Below are 19,204 nucleotides of genomic sequence, written 5' to 3'. Positions count from 1 at the left end.
GAGGGAAAGCGGGTCCGCGCGAGGTGGGGGGTGATTAGGAAGTAGAGTCTCCTGAAGGGGTGTCGGCGAACAAGCTCGGGGACCCTACCCGCGAACAGACCTGGGGGGGAGGGGGGAGTTCAGGCACCCTAAACCCTGGGAGAGGCGATCGGGGGTCCTTCCCGAGGGGTGGCTCTCGTTCCCTACTCGGTATTCGGGCCGAGTGAAGGCTGACGGGTTGGCAGGGGTCGAGCCTTGGGGAAGGGCACGGGTGCTCCCGCACTCACCGGGACTCGGACCGGAGGAGCCTTCTTCGGGGAACTCCCGTCCGGCCGCGCCCGCCGCCCGGCCCCGCCCCTGGCCCTCTCTGGCCAGCGCGGGCCCCCATTCCTCCCTCCCTCTCGCCTCCCTTGCCTTTCTAGCCAGCAGTGCCTAAACTCGATGGTTTCCGGCGCCGCGCCGACCGCTCTAGCTACCCATGCTTCACTCTTTGGTTTCCGGCTCAGTTCCGGCGGCTCCGGGCCTTCGGTTCACTAGAGACGCGCTCTGCACGTGGAGAGCTGTGTGGACCCCGCGACTTCATCCACCCCACCGGCATGTTTGAGGAGCCGGAGTGGGCCGAGGAGGCCCCAGTAGCCGCGGGTCTCCCGCCTGTAGCCTCGCGGCCTCGGCCCGCCTCAGCTTCGCAAATCAAGGTGAGCGGCCCTGCAGGGAGCTGTTTCAAGCCGAGCTTACCCTGGGGGATCTGAGCGTGTGGGCACGCAGTGTGTGTGTGTGTTGGGGGGGGCGCTTGCCACCAACAGAATGTGTGTGTGTGTGTGTGTGTGTTGGGGGGGCGCTTGCCACCAACAGAATGTGTGTGTGTGTGTGTGTGTGTGTTGGGGGGGCGCTTGCGGCCAACAGAATGTGTGTGTGTGTGTGTGTGTGTGTTGGGGGGGCGCTTGCCACCAACAGAATGTGTGTGTGTGTGTGTGTGTGTTGGGGGGGCGCTTGCGGCCAACAGAATGTGTGTGTGTGTGTGTGTGTGTTGGGGGGGCGCTTGCCACCAACAGAATGTGTGTGTGTGTGTGTGTGTGTGTGTTGGGGGGGCGCTTGCGGCCAACAGAATGTGTGTGTGTGTGTGTGTGTGTTGGGGGGGCGCTTGCCACCAACAGAATGTGTGTGTGTGTGTGTGTGTTGGGGGGGCGCTTGCCACCAACAGAATGTGTGTGTGTGTGTGTGTGTGTGTTGGGGGGGCGCTTGCCGCCAACAGAATGTGTGTGTGTGTGTGTGTGTGTGTTGGGGGGGCGCTTGCGGCCAACAGAATGTGTGTGTGTGTTGGGGGGCGCTTGCGGCCAACAGAATGTGTGTGTGTGTGTGTGTGTGTGTGTGTTGGGGGGGCGCTTGCGGCCAACAGAATGTTGGGTGGGGGGGGCTGCGGCCAATAGAAGACCCGACTAAGTGAGAGCTGTTGAGTAGAAGTTAGTGAAGACGCATTTTGGACAGGAAAAGCACGTGCAGGGGCTCTGGAGCAAGAAAACATGTCCTGTTGTTAGGGTCACACACACAGTAATCCGTGTGGTTGGAGCACAGAGAGTGAGAGGGTATGCCATTGAAGTTGGAGAGGTAGAGGAGAAGTGTTGCATATTTTACCGATAGAAGCCAATGAAGCGGTTTCAGCAGGGGAATGATTTTTTAAGATTTGCATTTTGAAAAAGTCATTGGTTTCAGTGTGGAGCTTGGATTAGAGAGAGAAAGGGTGAATGACAATGAAGGATTTTACCAGCACTACCATTCTAAAGGAGTGGTGCAGAGTGGGTACTGAAAACCACCAGGTTAAGTACCTGGCCTGGGACCTCCCAGTAGGACTTCAATCCAGAAGGCCTCCCAGACAAGAGACCTTCTCCTTTAAGCCTTTGCAGATGTGAAGGCTGCTGTACCTCCTTAGGCTCTTCCTGCCTTTTAGTGAGCATCCAACATGAAATCTGCCTGCTTTATTCCCTCCTCTTCATCCCCTCAACCTACAGCTATAATCAATGCCACAGGTCTTTCCGTCGGCAGCTTGTCCCTTTCCATTTATTTTCTACACTACGGCTAGACTCATCTTAAGTACACACCTGTGATCCTGTCACTCTTATTTTCAGAAACCTCCCTAGCTTTTACAGAAAGATATAGAAAGCTGCAGGCAAAAGGCTGAGATTGAGGGTTGAACTCCTATTCTCTGACCTTGGTCCTGTTGCTTGTGGCCTTACCACAGTCCTCTGGGGAACTCCATTTTCTCATCTGCAAATTGAAGAAGTGAGATGGGTGGTTTCTCTGCTCTCCAGCCTCCCAAAGGTTGAGATGGTGACTTAAAAGTTGTTCAGGGTCTGGCAGGCTTCATGACAAGCTAGTGAAGTTAACTAAGAATAATCCAGATGCTTCTGCCAGCATCTGAATCAGGTCTCCATTTCTGCCTTCTTATTCTCCAGGCCCCATCTATTCACCTCACCCCTTTTCTCTTCCCTTGTTTTTCCTCAGGGCTCCAAGCACCGTCAGCTCTTGGCCACATTACGGGCCCTAGAGGCCGCATCTCTTCCCCAGCAACCCCCTAGCCTGCCTGGCAGTGACTCTGAGGAGGATGTGGTGGAAAGGAAGAAGAAACACCCAAAAAAGACCTCATCTGCCAGTGCTTCTATTGAAGTAGAGAAGAAGAGGAAGAAGAAATGTCAACAACAGGGCCCACCTGGCAGTGACTATGAAGAAAAGGAAGTAAAAAGGAGCAAAAAGTGCCTCAAAGGGGTTCTCAGTGCCAGTGACTCTGCTGAAGAACAGAAAAGAAAGAGGAAATGCCAGAAACAGGTCCCCTCAAACCCCGCCCAGCACCAGGACAATGATAACCAAACAGGTACTAGTAGCTGTGTATATATGTGTGGAACAGGGAGGCGGATCAGCTGATCCTGTACATGACAGAGGTTACCTGCCACCATTAGGTTTGGGGTTAGGCAATAAGAAGTGTGTTCATCCAGGCCATAGTGTCTTTCTCAAGGACAGGGGTATGGCCAGGATGATTGCCAAACCTCTGAATTCAGGGGCTCTTGCCCCAAATACGCTTTCTTATCTCCCTCTCTTCAGGTCCCAAAGCTTGGAAGAGTAGTGCGACAAATGACCAATCCAAGCAAAGTCCTGGGTCCACTTCTGCCAACCCCCTGCAAACCTTGAGTCGCAAGCAGTGGCGGAACCGACAGAAGAACAAACGTAGACATAAGAACAAGTTTCGGCCACCTCAGCCACCAGACCAGGCTCCAGCCACAGCCCCCAAAGAGGAGACAGAGATGCCTCCTGCCCCTAGCCCAGATAACTGTGAGGATCGGGCAGGGGCTCTGCGAGCCCGCATGGCACAGCGGCTGGATGGTGCCCGATTTCGCTACCTCAACGAACAGCTATACTCAGGGCCTAGCAGTGCCGCACAGCGTCTCTTCCAGGAAGATCCTGAAGCCTTTCTTCTCTATCACCGCGGCTTCCAGAGCCAAGTCAAGAAGTGGCCACTACAGCCAGTGGACCGCATCGCCAGGGATCTTCGCCAGCGGTGAATGGGGGTTGGGCACTGAGAATCGATGTGGGTCAGTCATGGCTCAGACTAGACCAGTGAGTGATCCCTCCCCTCCACTCCCAGGCCTGCGTCCCTGGTGGTGGCTGACTTCGGCTGCGGGGACTGCCGCCTGGCTTCAAGTATCCGGAACCCTGTGCACTGCTTTGACTTGGCCTCTCTGGACCCCAGGGTCACTGTGTGTGACATGGCCCAGGTAAACCCTTCTATCTCTCTGTGTCTCTGGCCTGTGCTCTAGACCCAGCCTCTATGTGCCAATCTCTAATGCTCCCTCCCTCTGCACCCCCATCCTGGTGTCTGGCGCTAGCAGTCAGTGCTGGATTTCTTTCTTTTTTGTTTTGTTTTTTTTTAGGATTTTATTTGGGAGAGAGAGCACAAGCAGGGGGAGTGGCAGAGGGAAAGGGAGAGGCAGGCTCCCCGTTGAGCAGGGAGCCCAATGTGGGGCTCGATCCCAGGACCCTGGGATCATGACCCGAGCCGAAGGCAGCTGCTTAACCGACTGAGCCACCCAGGTGCCCCTCAGTGCTGGATTTCTGCTTCCCATGTTGTGTGCTTTATACAGTACTCCTACTCTCTACAGGTGCCTCTGGAGGATGAGTCTGTGGATGTGGCTGTGTTCTGCCTTTCGCTGATGGGAACCAACATCAGGGACTTCCTAGAGGAGGCAAATCGAGTGCTGAAGCAAGGGTAGGAGTTCCCGGGACACAGATATGTGTATATGTGCACAGATGTATGTCTGTGTATATACACAGAACTTCTCATTCTTCTCAGGGGTCTCTTGAAAGTGGCTGAAGTCAGTAGCCGGTTTGAAGATGTTCGGACCTTTCTGGGGGCTGTGACCAAACTGGGCTTCAAGGTCATCTCCAAGGTGAGGGCCTCAAGAAGTCTCCCTATTTTTGTCTCATGTGGTCTTTTTTAGGGTAATGGTGTTTAGGAAGGAGGCCATAGGCACAGACACAGATATTTGCTCTTTGAAGGCATGACGCATGGGAGAGCCCTGGGGAGCTTTCTGAGCAAGGGCGGGACATGGAGCAGAGGTGTTTTGAGGAGCTGGGGTGAGGATTTGGAGCTCACTAGGTTTTTTCCACCCCTAGGATCTTACCAACAGCCACTTCTTCTTGTTTGACTTTGAAAAGACTGGGCCTCCTCGGGTAGGGCCCAAGGCTCAACTCACAGGCCTGAAGCTTCAGCCATGTCTCTACAAGCGCAGGTGACCCCTGGGCCTGCCTTGAAAGGGGATGCAAGTCTTGAACTCCAGGCTCAGAACTCTGAAGACTGTATCCAGCCAGTCTCTGACCCAGGAACTGATAACATCACTTTCGCCGTCTTAAGACCAAAGTGTGATGAAACCCCCTGGCTCAGCCCTGCTCTCACGAAGCCTTCTTGTTTGTGAGAAGCATAAAGTAACTCAGGCTAGCTAAAGAATAAGGAGTTTATTGTGAAAATACAAGGGTATCTGGGAATTATGGGTCCTCCAGATGTGGGAACTAGCTGGTTTGGAATTCAAGGCATCTCTGGGTTTGGCTCCTCTTTCCATCTATCAGGAGTCACGTGGACTTTCTGCCCTGGCATCTCTCCTCTCTTCTCATCTCCGTCTGCTGAGAAAATCTACAGCCAGGGCTGGGGGGGCATAAGAGGTGCTCAATAAACTGTAGCTATGGCTGTGATGTGTTGTAAGCCTTACTATTTTCTACAGTCCTTCCCTAGGTAGGGTTGGAGGTTGAAGAGTGAAGAATGGATTTGTTGACTGAGGAATACTCTGGGAGAGCTCAAGATAGGCCTTTCAACGGGCTTCATTTCAGGGTATTTAGAGATTGTTGATAAGACTCTGAGCTGTTCTTGGAGGAGCATGGTAAGGGAGCTGGGTCTCTTCATAAATAACAACTGGTTGATGCCATGGTAGGCTGGGGGATTGGGCTGTCCATTGGCACAAGTGTCTGTTGTTTCCACCTTGCAGTGGGCCCAGATCAGCATGTCCTGGGAAAGCTACAGGCAAGGAAGGCTGGTGTTGGAAAAAGATGAACTGGGATGATAGACCCTTGGCCTCTCCTGGAAGGTATCTGCCATGTCCAGGTATAAAGATGCAGCATCTTACCTATTTGGAAGGGCAAAAACTGAGAGTGCCCGCTGGGGCACAGCTTCCAGGGCTCTGAGCCAGTCAGATGCCTCCAGTGAGGGAATGGAGATTTTGAGGTAGGCTGTAGGCCGGAGGGCATGTTTGGAGGCTTGGCAGTGTACCGCAGTGTCTTCGCATGTGTTCTGTCTGTGGAATACTCATCTGACTGATGAAGTCTTACTCGTCCTAGCTTAGTTGTTCCCTACTCCACCTCTCCTAAAGCAGAATTAATTCTTCATCTGCATTCTCCAAACTGCATTGTGATTGCTTTGTGCATTAGGCTGTGGTCTTTTCAAGTCATATTTATCTTTGTATTCCCAGAGCTTGTCACTTAGGTGGTGGAATAACAGGGTCTAGTTGGGTGGGACTGATGAGAACAGGGTATTGGGAGGAACCCAGGCTCAGGGTACAAGATGTGGGCACTGAGGACTAGAGATGATGGAAGAAGTAAGCAGATAGGAGAACTTGAGCAGGTAGAACAGGTGGGATTGATGAGGGTTGTGAGAGAGAGGAATCTTCAGTGAGTCTGGTTTCTCACTTGAGCAACAGGTTGGGCTGGTGCTGCCGTTTAGAACGTTGGGTTGTAGGTACCTGTTCCATGTTCATTTGGAAGAGGGACGTAAACGTGCCAGGAGAGACCTGTGCTAGGATTTGGGAATCAGTAGTCTAGAGGTAGTCATTCAAGTCATGGGAATAGATAAGATATCCAGAGTAAGGTAGTGAGAAGAGAAAATGGCTCTGAATAAAACTGAGGACCATTTGATGGATGGGCAAAGGCAAATGGACCAGTCAAGGTGACAAGGTGAGAAGGTTGGGCCAAAAATGGAGGAGTAAAACTGGGAGAATGGATGCTTTCAATATGGAAGGAAGGGATGGGGAAGTTGTCAGCTGTCAAACGCTGTTGCAAGGTCTGTTAAAATTTACAGTGAAGTCAGACTGCAGTGAGTGAAGGTTGCTGAATACTCTTGAGGGCCTGTTTGAATTTATAGTGGTATTATTCATGACTTTATGGTTACACCAGCCAGCCCAGTGGTGTGGTTTTCTCTGCCTACTCAGGAATCTAAATGTAGCTGTGGGGAAAATGAGCACTAAGGAATCATCCAGAGTTGGAGTCTTGCCATGCAGTGGAAATGAAAGGAGGCATTTCACACCATTCAGAAGTAACTGATCACTGCTAGATCATGCACTATTGTAGAAGAGGTAGGAGAGTGAAGACAGAGGGGTAGGTTGTTGCACTGGGAATCGTTAAACAAGCGACCTGGGCAGGTGAGAGGTGGTGGTCAGCATTTGGAGTGCTTTAATTATTAGTGTTGGAAGCACAGCAGCTCCAGGCGATGGCTGCGTCTAGAGTGAAGCCACAGGGGTTAGTGCCTGAGAGGCGTGCGAGAGAGGTTGCCCATACGTTGGGTAATGGACTGAGGGCTCAGGTATTATGGGGAGGTCTTGTCTGAATGGACTCTGACGTTCTCCAGGATGATGGTAGAAATTGGCATGGAACAGGTGCTAACCTCTCAAGGGAGGGGGCGGATCCAGGAGATCTGCAGACAAAGTGACGGGGAAGCTAGATGGCATGAATTTCAGAAGTGCAGGGGGTTTGGACTGCCTACTAGAGAGACCTCCATTGTGGGAGCGATGTGAGGCTGGTGAGGAGCTGGCTGCTAGGCAGCCAAGATAAAATACCCTCACAGTCCTCTCCAGCTTCTCAGGATTCACTGGGGATTTCTGGGGAAATGATTATTACAGCAGCTGCACGGGACAGGAGCCTCCAGGGGTAAGGGGAGGCAGGCCACAAAGTCCAAGGAAAGTGTTGGAGTAGCAGGCATCTCACTGTGGGACACACATTACCTTTGATAGCTCCCTATCTCTGTTCTTTTGCAAATGTTTATATTCTGTAGGTCTTGGTTATTTTCCCTGTTTTTTTTAATTCTCAGCAAGACAGCTGCGGTCTGCTTTTCTCCTTTTTTTTGTCCTCCTCACTTATAATTTGGATTTTTCCTATGCCTATTCTGGCTCCATCCACCCAAGTAAATATCTCTCTGGGTTTGACTCAGGCCTTGGACTCCCCGTAACTCAGCCCAGCCCCACTAGTGTCTCCATCAGTTGCTCTGATTCTGAAAGCAGGACTCCCCTGAGCCTGCTCTGGGGCCTCCTGGCTCTATCATCAGCTTCAGGACAGACTCTTGGGCAAGCCCAGACTCTTGGACTTCAGTGTTTAATGCTGAGAGCCGAGGCTGGAGAGGGAACAGTATATTTCCTTAGGAAATAACCGCATGCCAGCTGCTCAAACAGCAACCTAGTTTAAAGAACAATTGGAGAAAAGATTGAAGGAAGGGCAAGAGTAGTAAGCGGTAAGTGGGAGGGGGTTGCTCTACCATGCAAGGCAGTGCATTATAATCACCCAGTGATTACCGAGCCTTCCCCCAGTTTCTAATTCAGGAGATCAGGCTAGGGTTTGAAAAGTTCTATTCTGGTTGCTTTGGTTTCTCACAGTGAAGCAGGAAGCAGGGTTGAGAGAGTAGCAGGGAAGGGGTTGGAGTTTTGAGGCGAGGAGAGAGTAAACGTCCTTACGAGAATTAAGAGGGAATGAACGAATGAGGGAAATGGAGTATGATTGCTGGTGGTATTAATAGCATGCTTGAGGTTCAAGGTCGGAAAGAGGATGCATGGGGAGAGACAGTGTAGGATCTCTGTAGAGAGCTTGCTGTTGTGAGACAGCACAGCTGGACTGTGAGGGCCCACCCCCCTCACCTCAGATCTAACTGCGGACTCCACTGGGACCATTCAGGAAGCTTGAGGTATTTATATTCCTACGGCCGAGGAGTGATGAGCCTGGAGTCTGACTCCCGCCCTGGGCATGTAGAGGGCAAGCAGAGGCTCACTAACTGTTCAGTGGTGAAGCCGGGGGAGTGCCGCTGCTTTTGCATTGGCCTGCATTCCCACACTTTGCCGTGGCAGTTGAGGCATGTGTGTATCCTGTGCATCTTGCAGGAGAGAAGGAAGTGTGGGGTGGTCTTGGGTCCTTTCCAGTAGGACCATTTGAGGAAGCAGGGAGACCTCAGCACAGAGCAGCTAGGAGTGTGCCATGTGGGCTGAGGAGGGAGTTGCAGGAGACCACCCACCACAGCTGCATCCACCAGGGTCGGGGGCAGCTGGGATGTCCCCTTTAATATCTGTCAGGCCCACAGGGCACAGAACCACCCAGTCCAGCAAGAACCTTCTTTCCTTTCTTACCCCCTTATTTCTGCGCAGCTGGGCCCAGAGCAGTCAGCAGCTGTTAGGTAGATTGGAGGTAAGAAGAGCAGAGAGCATACAGATGATTCTTCCCCTCCCCAGCTCAGGCTCCTGGAGACTAGACGTAAGTGGGGCAGGGCCGGGAGGGGAAAGTAGCTAAAGCTACAGTAGGTGCAGGTTAGTTATTGTTACATAGGGTTAGACATTCTAATTGCTTGAGATGGTAAGATTGTTAACTAAGAATGAGCTGAAAAGTCATAGGCTTGCTGCGGCTTCTCTCCACAGCAGGGAACAGTGCCCGCAAATGAGAAAAGTTTGGAGGGGGGTAGGAATAAGGTTGGGTTTGGATGGCAGCCTGTGCCTTGTGCTTGTTCAGCGTGCTTTGAGAGCTTTCTTGCTGCTGCAGTTTTTGGTGTGCTCCAGCTTTTGTTCCTGTAACTCAGTCCTGCGGGAACACCGTTCCAAAGGAAGCAGCATGATCTTGGCAGACACGCAGCTCAGCTCCAAACACGCAAGCATTTACATAATTGCACAAAGCCCTTCACAGCTTTTCACAGACACAGACCTGCAAGTAGAGCTCTCTATCCACAGGTCGTCCTCCTTCCCAGGTGACTTCTCAGACTGGCCCCCTGGTTCTGGGACATTTGACCACTGTAGCAACTGCCTTAATGGTCTGATTGCTTCCATTCCTGCCCCCAAAGCCATTCATTTCCCACACAGCCAAGTGATTTTTAAAATGTATGTCAGATATGTCATTTCTCTTTTTAAAATCCTTCAATGGGTTCTCAGTGTTCTGAGAACAAAAGACGTAGACTCGTTCTCAGGCCCTGTGTGATCTGCCCAGGCCTCACTCTCCAACTGCATCTTAACCCACTGCTTCCTCCTGAGGCTCCAGCCACACAGGCTTGCTTTTCTTTCCTCAAGCATTCCAAGCTGCTCCTGCTGGCTCTTTACACATGCTGCCCCATCTTTCTACAGTACTTTTCGTGATGAGCTCATTTTCATCTTCCAGATCTTCACGCCAGTATCTGCATTTCTTCCGTAGAAGAAACTGGCTAGATGCTCACCAAAATGTCCTATTCATGGACACACAGTTAAACTCCGTTTCCCAGCTCCTTGCATCAAGGTGGGGCTCTGTGAATAGTCCTCACCAATGGAAAGTGAGTAGAAGTGGTGTTTTACTACCAGACCAAGGCAGCTACAGAGTGGATGCGTCTTCTCCACATTCCCACACCCCCTCCTGCCTTCCTCAGTAATCTTGAAGCACATGTTTTGAAGACAGTGGAGTCAGAACATAGAGTCTGAGTCGCTGCTGGGAGGAAAGCTGTCTGACCAAGAACATCCACATTGGACTTTAAACAAAAAGAAACCTCTGTTACATTAAGTTACTGAGTTTTGGGAACGTTACAGAAGTTAGCATTATATACCCTGGCTAATATATGTTTTCTGGGCACCCTGTCCACCTTACTCTAGATCACAAAACCCTTTTTGTTTCCTTCAGGGTGCTTCAAACATACCGTTTACCAGGTGCCAATCAACACTCCTACCTGTCCCATAACTTTGAATCTTAATTGAGAGAAAAAATGCTCACATGAGGAAGTTGAGATACTCATTTTATCAGTTGCATTTTTTTTTTTTAAGATTTTATTCATTTATTTGACAGAGAACACAAGCAGGGGGAGCGGCAGGCAAAGGGAGAGGGAGAAGCAGGGAGATCCCAGGACCCTGGGATCATGACCTGAGCCGAAGGCAGATGCTTAACCGACTGAGCCACCCAGGCGCCCCTGTCAGTTGCATTTTGATTGTGACCAGAAGAAAATATCCCACTGAAGAATGTCCTAAACAAATTAGATTTTTATTCTAATATTATTAGAAACCCAAAGGTAGGTGGCTGGTGACATTGGTTTAGGAACTCAAGGATGTTATTAGATCTTTGTTACTCTTGGTCTCTTGATTCTGATGGTCACAAGGTGATGTGTTCTTGATTGGGCAGGGACACCCTACTTTTTTACTTCTTGGGAGTCTCGCTGATTGCCACAGCCCTTACCTTTTTGACCTTACTTCAAGGGTCTTTCTACATTGTTAATACTCTGGTGTAAATATGTTTCATTATTCTCTACAACATAACTGAGGCCAATCTAAAATATTAGCATTTTAAATATATTTGTCTCCCTCATCTCTTCCCACACCTCAGTGACCTGTGAGCAACTTATCCAATTCAGAGCTGTTCTTCCTCCCGCTCAGTGGGGTGGGGAAACATGGTCTGTTGCTTTCACTCATTCTTTACCTCCTCTGTTACTTAGGATTGGGATGGGGAGGGCACATTGGAGGAGAAAAAGCTAAACTCCCATCAGTGTGCTCTACTAAGACAGGCATTTAAATGTTGCCTCTGTGTGAGCTATTGGGGTTCTCTGGAGGCCCCATGGGGACTTGTGCACTGACTGGCTTTGCTTCCCTCCTTATAATACACAGCCCACACTCCCCTTCAGCTCCTGCCCCTGTCCGTGAATCCACAGCCTCCTAATACTAATACCCCCCCCCACCCCCCCCCACCCCCGGGCAGCCCTCCTGGGAGCGGTTCCAGCAAACACCTCAAGACTGGTTTTCTTTCAAGAAGCCCACTGGAAACTCATGCATATTTGTCCCACCAGACAGTGAAAGTGCAGGCCACCCAGCAGCTGACTCCTCTCTCCCTGCTTGCCCCTGCCAGCCCGACTGACTTCTCCATATGAGAAATAAAGCACCAGTCTCTACAGTCATAGGACTCCAAACCTTCATAAGTGATTCAGGTTCTATTCTCCCAAGAAGCCTTTGCCCCAGGCTCCACCTCAGTGGTCATATGGAGATGGCTCTGTTAAGTTTCTGGGTGTGGCAGACCTCTAGCTAGAGAATGTAATTGGAATGAATATAAAGCCTGTCCCTTGTGGAAACACAAAATGACTACAGATGGTTCTTTGGAGCCCTCCTCACTTGATTTAGGATGGAGGGAACAGCACTGCACCTTTTCCTTTCAGGGAGGAAAAGTTCTCTATTCCTAAAAATTCCCATCAGTGCATCTTTCATTTCCCACTTCTCATACAGTAGAAGGTTGGGGGGCTCTGGATCAGCTTTATTATCTTAGGAGTAAATCCTATGTGGATATACCCAGCACCTTCATTAGAATGTGTCAGTACCTGTTACCTATTGTGTTCAATTTTGGTGTATTACCCAAAGATCTTAGACAACTGAAAACCTCATTTAATGTCCTCGTTCTTATGTACATATTCTTAGGAAGTGTGAACTGTTTGTGTGTGTACGCTTTATTTATATAGAGTGTTACTGACCACATATTCTTACTTTCCCACCCCCCTCCCTCACTCAGCTGTGTTTTTAATATCCATTCACCTATCAATCAGGGCCCTGTCAGGAAAATGCAAACCACACTAAGTATTTCAAGTGACGGCATTTAATACGGAGAATTGATTCCAAGTGTCAGAAGGCTGAATGAAAGAGTAGGAAGAAGTTGCTGATGTATTTCGGAAATTAATAACTGGAGATATCCGAGAACATCCCAAGTCCTGGGACAACAAACAGGAAGAAGTGGTATAATCACCGGAAACTAGGAGCTCAGAGAAGGGGCCCCTTTTGGCTGATACTCAGAGCTTTGTGGGGGAAGCTCCTTCCACGTACCTAGTGCTTGGACATCTGAGGAAGGGCATGATGGCTTGTCTGCTGCTAAAATCTCTTGACAAGTGTGGCGAAGCTGCTGCTAAATGCAGAAGCGGCTAGTAGCTGGAAACAGCTGCCTGCCCCTGAAGTAGGGTGACAGCATCTGGAAAACAGGAATGAAGGGCCTTCCTCCTGACTTTCACTTTCAGTTTCCCTTTAGGATGTCCCATTGACAGGACCTAATGGAACCAGCTGGCAGTAGATTCTGGGAAATAAGAGTTTGCAGAATCTCAGCTGCTGCAACACAACCAGAGTGTGTTAAGGGGGTGGGCGGAGATAATGTAGTGGTTTAGGAGCCCAAAGAAAATAGGTAAACAAGGGATATAACCCATGTCGTTTCTGATGACTTTGTCATTTCTGTCAGCCACATAGTAATATGCCTCCATTCACCTTGTTGCTTCAAATTCTTTGCTACCTGGAGAAATTAAAATCCTTGGAGCTAGCGTTCTTATAAAAATTATGTTCCATCAATTAGATGCACTCACGGGATTTGGGAGGCCAGGGTCATCCTCCTGCTGCTTGGCTGTTGCTGCTGGAAAGCAGGTTTATCTAGATGTTGGGCTCTCTGTAGCCACCTTCCCACTGACGCCAAGGATGAAGTAAGGATGCTTACTGTAATGGCTGAAGTTCCACATGGGACGGAGGTTCAACAGGTAAAATCCCATCTACTCTGTGACACGTACAGAGTTTGGCTATAACAAAGTGTGGTTAAGAAGAGAAAGTCCTGGGAGGACATCAGTAAGTAATAAGAACTTGTGAGAAGTCCAAGGAGTGAGGCTTAGAAAACAGACTGGACCAGGAGAGGATGGAAAGCTGTAAAGACTAGGGTCACAATTCAGAGTCAATCCGGTTAGGATGGCGCTTCTGGCACCGTTGCTGCTGGACTTCTTGTCTCTTTCATTGCTGCATCGATTGATGCTGAGAATTGAGTTAAGCCTCTTTGTGGTCCTGTTTTAGGATTGGCTCATGAAAGCCCCCTCTTCTGTTCTTTGTTTCCTTTATTCCTGATTCTCACTCTTCTGTTCCTCACCCAAAGGTGTTTGTTGCATGTCCCTAGATACATATGTATCTTTGGGCAGATACATGGTTTTGGTATATATGTGTTGTGGCAGAAACCTGCCAGGTGTTCCTCACACCCATGTTCTTCTTCCTGGGAAATCAGCCGGACTCTGTTTCCCAGCTCCCCTCATGCTTAAGTGTGGCCACAGGATTAAATCTAGCCAGTTGGATGATAGCAGAACTAATGTGTGCTACTTGCAGATTTGGATCCTTATATTTTCCTATGCATAGTCCTCTGTTATCCACTATGGCCACCTTCATGCATTTGCACATGTGACCTTGAAAGCTACATGCTGAAGATGCTGGAACCAAAAGATGGAGGGAGCCTAGATCCCTGAAACATCACTTAGAGAAGAGCCACCCACCAATTAGTGATGTAGGAAATGGTGGGGTTCAGAGCTGATGGCCAAGAAAGAATTCTTGAGATGTCTTTGGTGCAAAAAGATGGTTTTATGAAAGCACGGGGACAGGACCTATGGGCAGAAAACTGCACTGGGGTCATGAGGAGTGGCCGATTATATACTTTCAAGTTGGGAGGGGGTGAGGGATAGCACAGGCTTTGAGGTATTTAGGGATAGCACAGGTTCCTAGTACCTTGAGGAGGCTAGCTCTTGTTGGGAAAAGGTCATTTATTACTGTTTAGGTTAAGACAGTTTCCCAGCTCTCATCACTTAGGAAATTCCAATGGTTTTAGAAGCTCTGTGTTAGAAATGGGAGGAAGACCAAATATGTATTTTTTATTATAAATCACAGTATCACAGGCTTAACTAGTAAGACTATACAGAAAAGCAGGGAAGTTAATGTCATGAGAGTCAGGATGATGGTAACTTTGTTTTGTATGGCTGAGAGAAGCCCCAGATATCAGTGGGCCAGATGCTGGGAGGATGCTTGTCAACGTGTATCTTGGGGGAGTTTAGAGATAAAGGAAATTTCCAAAGTAGTTTTTAAATGTTGAAATTGACTGACAGGATCCTGGGGGGTCGGGCTAAGATTGCCTTTTGCCGTTAGCAAAGTGTTAACATCGAGGCAGCTGAGTTCCTAGAGGAATGTCACTCTTCCTATTTCAAGGATTTGTCAGTGGACTGTAAGTAGTAAGGAAATTTAATTTTTCTTTTGCCTTTGTTCTCCACATCATTAGGAACACCTGTTTTGGACTTCACATGAGTGAGAAATCATTTTCTTTATGGTTCAACCATTACACCCTTGAAGGTTTGTTGTTAAAGCAACTATTGATCTTTTTTTTCAAATCCCTTTTAGTTAAACACATCAGAAAAGTAAACAAAACACACATCCGTATAGAAAAGTAAATGAAACAAAAATGTTTAGCCCATTGTTTGTCACAGGCCAGCACCATTGTAACCACCATCCAAATTGAGAAAGCCTCAGCACCTGAAAGCCTTTTATGCTACCTCCCAAACATTAACCACTTTCTTCTCTCAGCCATACAAAGTTACCATCATCCTGACTCTCATGACATTAATTTCCCTGCTTTTCTGTATAGTCTTACTAGTTAAGCCTTGTGATACTGTGATTTATAATAAAAAATACAGGGGCGCCTGGGTGGCTCAGTCGTTAAGCGTCTGCCTTCGGCTCAGGTCATGATCCCAGGGTCCTGGGATCAAGCCCCGCATCGGGCTCCCTGCTCGGCGGGAAGCCTGCTTCTCCCTCTCCCACTCCCCCTGCTTGTGTTCCCTCTCTCACTATGTCTCTGTCTGTCAAATAAATAAATAAAAAATCTTAAAAAAAAAAAAAAACGTATTTGGGCTTCCTCCCATTTCTAACACAGAGCTTCTAAAACCATTGGAATTTCCTAGTGATGAGAGCTGGGAAACTGTCTTTTGTGTTAATGAGACAACTTTTGTAATGCCCCAAGTCACCTGGGATGGAAGGTTTGCCTTCCCACATGCTTTGTCCTAAGCATCTTTTCCACCTGGATGTTAAGCTGCATTCTTTATTGTATTCTTTTATAAGAAACCAGTAAATGTAAATAAACTGTGAGCCATTCTAGGAAATTAATTGAATCCCAGGAGTGGGGCGGTCATTGGAATCTCCAATCTGTAGGCAGTTAGAAGCACCAGTTGAAACCTGGATTTTCAACTAGTGTCTGATATGAGGGAGGAGGGCAGTCTTGTAGGACTGAGCCCTAAATCTGTGCAATCTGATGCTGTCTCTAGGCAGATAGTGTCAGAATTAAGGTGAGTTGTAGGACAACCTGCTGGTGTCTCAGAGAATTACTTGTTGGTATGGGGGACCCCCCCCATGGTGGAATTCAGTGCTCAGACCCCTTTTTAAGTACCTATACCTAAATAGTATATATTTCCATGTGTCTGGCTTCTTTTACTCAACATTAAGTTTATGGGATTCATCCATGTTGTTGAGTACAAATGAATTTCTTTCACTGTTATTACTGTAGAATTATCCTGTTCTGTGAGTAAATTACAACTGTAAACCACAGTTGATTGATTCAACTATTCATGTACACTTTTGAGTGGTATATCAATTAGAATGGGCTGGGCCATGCTGCAGGAAATAAAAATCCAAAATGTTAATGGCTTAACACCACAGAAGAGGCAGGGACTACTCATAGTCACTCAGGGTCCCTAGCCAATGCAGTACATGCTTCCAAAAGGAAAGAAAAGGGAACAAGGCACATCACTCCCTGGCACCAGAAGTTTCAGCCCAGAAGTAACACATGCCCTTTTTCCCTCTATGTAATTGGCCAAAACAAGTCTCCTTGCCATGTATAACTCCATAGTTGATAAGAAAGTGCACAGTATGGAAGTTCCTCAAAAAGTTGAAAATAGAGCTACCATACGATCCAGCAATTGCACTACTGGGTATTTACCCCAAAGATACAAATGTAGGGATCTGAAGGGGTATGTGCACCCCAATGTTTATAGCAGCAATGTCCACAATGGCCAAACTATGGAAAGAGCCAAGATGTCCATCGACAGATGAATGGATAAAGAAGATGTTGTGTGTGTGTAGACACACACACACACACACACAATTCAATATTCAGCCATCAAAAGGAATGAAATCTTGCCATTTGCAACGATGGGGATGGAACCTGGAGGGTATTACGCTGACCAAAATAAGTCAATCAGAGAAAGACATGTATTAGATGATCTCACTGATACGAGGAATTTTTAATCTCAGGGAACAAACTGAGGGTTGCTGGAGTGGTGGGGGGCAGGAGGGATGGGGTGGCTGGGTGATAGACATTGGGGAGGGTATGTGCTATGGTGAGTGCTGTGAATTGTGTAAGACTGTTGCATTACAGACCTGTACCTCTGAAACAAATAATACATTATATGTTAAAAAAAAAAAAAAAGATAGCAGGAGGGGAAGAATGAAGGGGGGAAATCGGAGGGGGAGACGAACCATGAGAGACTATGGACTCTGAGAAACAAACTGAGGGTTCTAGAGGGGAGGGGGCGGTGGAGGGAAGGGTTAGCCTGGTGAATGAGTATTGAGGGCACATACTGCGCGGAGCACTGGGTGTTGTATGCAAACAATGAATCATGGAACACTACATCAAAAACTGATATATGGTGATTAGCGTAACATAGTAAAAATATATATATATATATATAGTTCAAGGTAAAAAAAAAAAAAAAGAGGGCGCCTGGGTAGCTCAGTTGGTTAAGCGACTGCCTTCGGCTCAGGTCATGATCCTGGAGTCCCTGGATCAAGTCCCGCATCGGGATCCCTGCTCGGCAGGGAGTCTGCTTCTCCCTCTGACCCTCCCAACTCTCCCCCCTCTCATGTGCTCTCTCTCTCAGTCTCTCTCTCTCAAATAAATAAATAAAATCTTTAAGGAAAAAAAAAAAAGAAAGAAAGTAAGTACACTCCCACCATGTACCCAGGGGGAAGACAAACAAGATTTGTGAACCACCTAATAACCAGTTTCTGATTCCTGCAAATAATGTTATGAATAATCTTGCAAATGCCTCTTGTGCGTGTGTACACATTTAGGTTGGGAATATAACTAGGAGTAGAACTGTTTGGTTGTAAAGTATGAATATCCTTAAACTTTAGCAGATAATGCCAAACTGCTCCAAATTTTTCAATTTATACTCTTCATCAAGAATATGAGAGTTTGTAGCGGGAGGGGAAGAATGAAGCGAGGGAAATCGGAGGGGTAGACGAACCATGAGAGACGATGGACTCTGAAAAACAAACTGAGGGTTCTAGAGGGGAGGGGGGTGGGGGGATGGGTTAGCCTGGTGATGGTTTTTTTTTTTTTTTTTTTTTTTTTTTCTGGTGATGGGTTTTAAAGAGGGCACGTTCTGCATGGAGCACTGGGTGTTATGCACAAACAATGAATCATGGAACACTTCATCTAAAACTAATGATGTAATGTATGGGGATTAACATAAGAATAAAAAAAAAGAATATGAGAGTTTAATCCATATGAGAATTCACTTTATTTCATATCTCTGCTATCTTGTGGCATTTCCCCCCAGTTGTATGTGTAATGTTAATGTCATTTGGTTTTACTTTGCATTTCCCTGATTACTAATGGGATTGATCTTTTCATGATTCTACTGGCTATTTGAAAATACTCTTCTATAAAGTGCCTGTTCAAGTCCCTTGCCCATTACTATTGGATTATCTTTTTCTTACTGTTTTTGGAGTTCTTTGGCTATATACCGAATATAACCCCTTTAAGTTATATGTATTACAAGTATCCTCTCCCATTCTGCAGTTTGCCTTATCACTCTTCATGGGTGTTTATTGATGAATAGAAGTCTTAATTTTAATATAGTCTAGTTTATCGATCATTCCCTTATGATTAATGCTGTGTGTACCTATTTAAGGAGTCATTCCTACCCCCTAATGGTGAAGATATTCTACTAAATTATCTTTTGGAAGTATTTGTATTTTGCCAGCAACCCATGTGCAACTGATTTTTATGTGTGGTTAGAAGAGGAACCTGAGTTTAATTTTATTTCCATCTGGATATCTAATTAATCCAAAACTGTTCACTGAAAAAACCTTCCCATTGCTATGCATTGCCTCCTTTCCATATTTTTCTCTGTATATGTGAGCCTGTTTTCTGATCCTAATCCATTCCTAGATCTATATGTCTATCTTGGCACCAGTACCTCACTGTTTTCATTGCAATAGTTTTCTAATATTAGTCCTCATGGTTGGTACAGCATGTCCCACACAATTTTTCTTTTCCGAAAGGACTGTTGTTGACCCTTTGCATTTTCATGATTGTCGAGCTCCCCAGACACCCTGATGGGATTTTCTTACACTGGATCAGTTTGGGGTGAATTACAATAGTGAGTCTTCAAGTCTGTGGCCTATATGCTCCATTTCTTTAATTGCTGTCAATAATATTTTATAGATTGATGTACAGAGTTCTGCATCTCTTTTTTTTTTTTTTAAAGATTTTATTTATTTGACAGAGAGAGAGATAGCGAGAGCAGGAACACAAGCAGGGGGAGTGGGAGAGCGAGAAGCAGGCTTCCCGCCGAGCAGGGAGCCCAATGCGGGGCTTGATCCCAGGACCCTGGGATCATGAGCTGAGC

General features: G+C 47.5%; 1 protein-coding gene across 3 annotated transcripts in view; it reads left to right on the top strand.

The window, feature by feature from the left end:
* The window catches only part of RRP8 (ribosomal RNA processing 8), a 39,263-nt gene that overhangs the window by 229 nt on the left and 19,830 nt on the right, over nucleotides 1-19,204 (top strand). The window contains exons 2-8 of one of the 3 annotated variants that reach the window (XM_045894231.3): nucleotides 402-674; nucleotides 2,479-2,845; nucleotides 3,073-3,526; nucleotides 3,614-3,743; nucleotides 4,128-4,234; nucleotides 4,319-4,415; nucleotides 4,642-9,291. In XM_045894231.3, the coding sequence (XP_045750187.1) occupies nucleotides 576-674; nucleotides 2,479-2,845; nucleotides 3,073-3,526; nucleotides 3,614-3,743; nucleotides 4,128-4,234; nucleotides 4,319-4,415; nucleotides 4,642-4,761 (1,374 nt within the window). In that variant the 5' untranslated portion in view covers nucleotides 402-575 and the 3' untranslated portion in view covers nucleotides 4,762-9,291. Of the gene's footprint in view, nucleotides 1-363; nucleotides 675-2,478; nucleotides 2,846-3,072; nucleotides 3,527-3,613; nucleotides 3,744-4,127; nucleotides 4,235-4,318; nucleotides 4,416-4,641; nucleotides 9,292-9,906 lie in introns of those variants that run through there. The other 2 variants (XR_010406998.1, XM_045894232.3) reach the window with 2 other exon arrangements.

Source organism: Mirounga angustirostris, unplaced genomic scaffold, assembly GCF_029215605.1.
Source record: "Mirounga angustirostris isolate CCGP_5_RB_7025 unplaced genomic scaffold, mMirAng1.0.hap1 SCAF_13, whole genome shotgun sequence".
NCBI lineage: Eukaryota > Metazoa > Chordata > Mammalia > Carnivora > Phocidae > Mirounga > Mirounga angustirostris.
This window is presented reverse-complemented; position numbering and strand designations above follow the sequence as displayed.